General features: G+C 47.8%; 1 protein-coding gene across 1 annotated transcript in view; it reads right to left on the reverse strand.

The window, feature by feature from the left end:
* Positions 1-1,379, reverse strand: part of T265_06212 (hypothetical protein) — a gene marked incomplete at both ends in the record, with an annotated part of 6,637 nt that extends 5,258 nt beyond the window's left edge. The window contains 3 exons of the mRNA XM_009171420.1: positions 391-575; positions 897-1,015; positions 1,211-1,379. Coding sequence (XP_009169684.1) covers positions 391-575; positions 897-1,015; positions 1,211-1,379 — 473 coding nt within the window. The remainder of the gene's footprint in view (positions 1-390; positions 576-896; positions 1,016-1,210) is intronic.
* Between the last annotated feature and the right edge of the window lie 216 nt (positions 1,380-1,595).

The raw sequence follows: 1,595 nt of genomic DNA on the forward strand, positions 1-1,595 counted from the left end.
CCCCCCCCAAAACATCGGTGAGCGAAACTGCGGCAGCTAAAAACCACGTTACGACGAGTACGCGGTTATTACAGCTGACAATGATGATGGTCGAAACTGTCAACGAGAGACAAGCGTGCCTGAGTCCTCATACCCATCTGCTGACAATGATGATGGTCGAAACTGTCAACGAGAGACAAGCGTGCCTGAGTCCTCTATACCCATCTGATGAAGACAGCGCTTGTGGCTGAGGTTCCTAAGGTAACAAGCCGGTAAAAATTCCAAGCTCCCGGTTTGGTAACTAGGGGGTGAATATATAGACTTGTAATTAGTAGACAGTTGACTGTCTACCTTACCTATCGGCTGAATATCAAGCTCAAGATAGCTTAGTGGTTGACGCGCGGAAGTTACGTGGTTTGAACACAACTCAGGAACCTCGACTGCTTCTGTCTATGCTTTGGCAACGTGGCAGTATCCCACCCCTCATGCTTCCTTCGGGCAAAACAGCAGCTAGGCATCAAAAGAATGTTGTAGTTGAACAAAGACCGTTTTCTCTCAGAATACAACAAGAGTAGAACGGAGAACCACAAGCCTAACTGTAGAGGTGCTCTATAAAGTACGAAGAGGTTATGAGGCAGCAGATACTCCACCTGAATTAAGGAGTTTCGCCGCATTTCATAAGAAAGTTGGGATTCACACCTCACTCGACTGTATCTACTGTCGGCACGGGCCGATTCCGGGAAAGTTAGTGTGCTTCGAAGTGCTAAGCGCACTTCCTCAGAGAACGTCTTTGCTAGTGAACTACTAAGATGCCCTGCTCGTCAAGGGTTTAAATTCGACCGACCATCGAACCGAATAACAGAGTGCGGCTGTTTTCCACAGTAAAAACTTCCTGATGCGCCTTCGGCCACAAATACCTTATCACTGTCATCAATCTCATCATAAAACTCGTTCAGCTGTAGCAACCTTTCGGTGCCTAACTGCCATTTCACCAGAAGGAAGCATGAGGGCTGGAATACCACTAGATTGCTCAAACCTAGACAGGGGAATTCAAGAAGCAGACGTCCGGTTCAAACCACGAACATTCAAGTCAATAGATACTGAGCCACCTCACCCCGCAGCCGTCAGTACAGTCTCTTGTCGAGGAATATTTCAAACTGTTTACAGACGAAGTTCCTGCTCGTGGACTGAATACGAAACCTCCCTTTCGTCCAGATGCTTTCGACCTTACGACTCCCATCAGCAACCGCTCCATCTACGGCAGGGGTCATGAACGGGTACAAGAGATGTTCGAAAATGGCATAGTCGAGGAAGTCAATAGTTCGTACAACCACCCAACTGTGTTTGTAAAGAAGACGAACGGGAAATGCCGATTTTGCGCGTTTGAACGAAGCGACCATAAATCTGGTTGGTGTCCCTTCAGTTGCGGAGATTTTTGACTCACTCCAGCAATTCCGATATTTCACGGTGCACGAATGGCGTTCCAGATACTGGCAACTAGCTACCAAGTCAGAGGACCGGATGAAAACGGCGTTCACGGTTGGGGTCACCCAATATCAATTTAGACGGACGCCGTTTGGTTTATCATGGGAACTATTCACTTTCTGGCGCTTGAT

The sequence above is a fragment of the Opisthorchis viverrini genome, assembly GCF_000715545.1.
Source record: "Opisthorchis viverrini unplaced genomic scaffold opera_v5_128, whole genome shotgun sequence".
Classification (NCBI taxonomy): Eukaryota; Metazoa; Platyhelminthes; class Trematoda; order Opisthorchiida; family Opisthorchiidae; genus Opisthorchis; species Opisthorchis viverrini.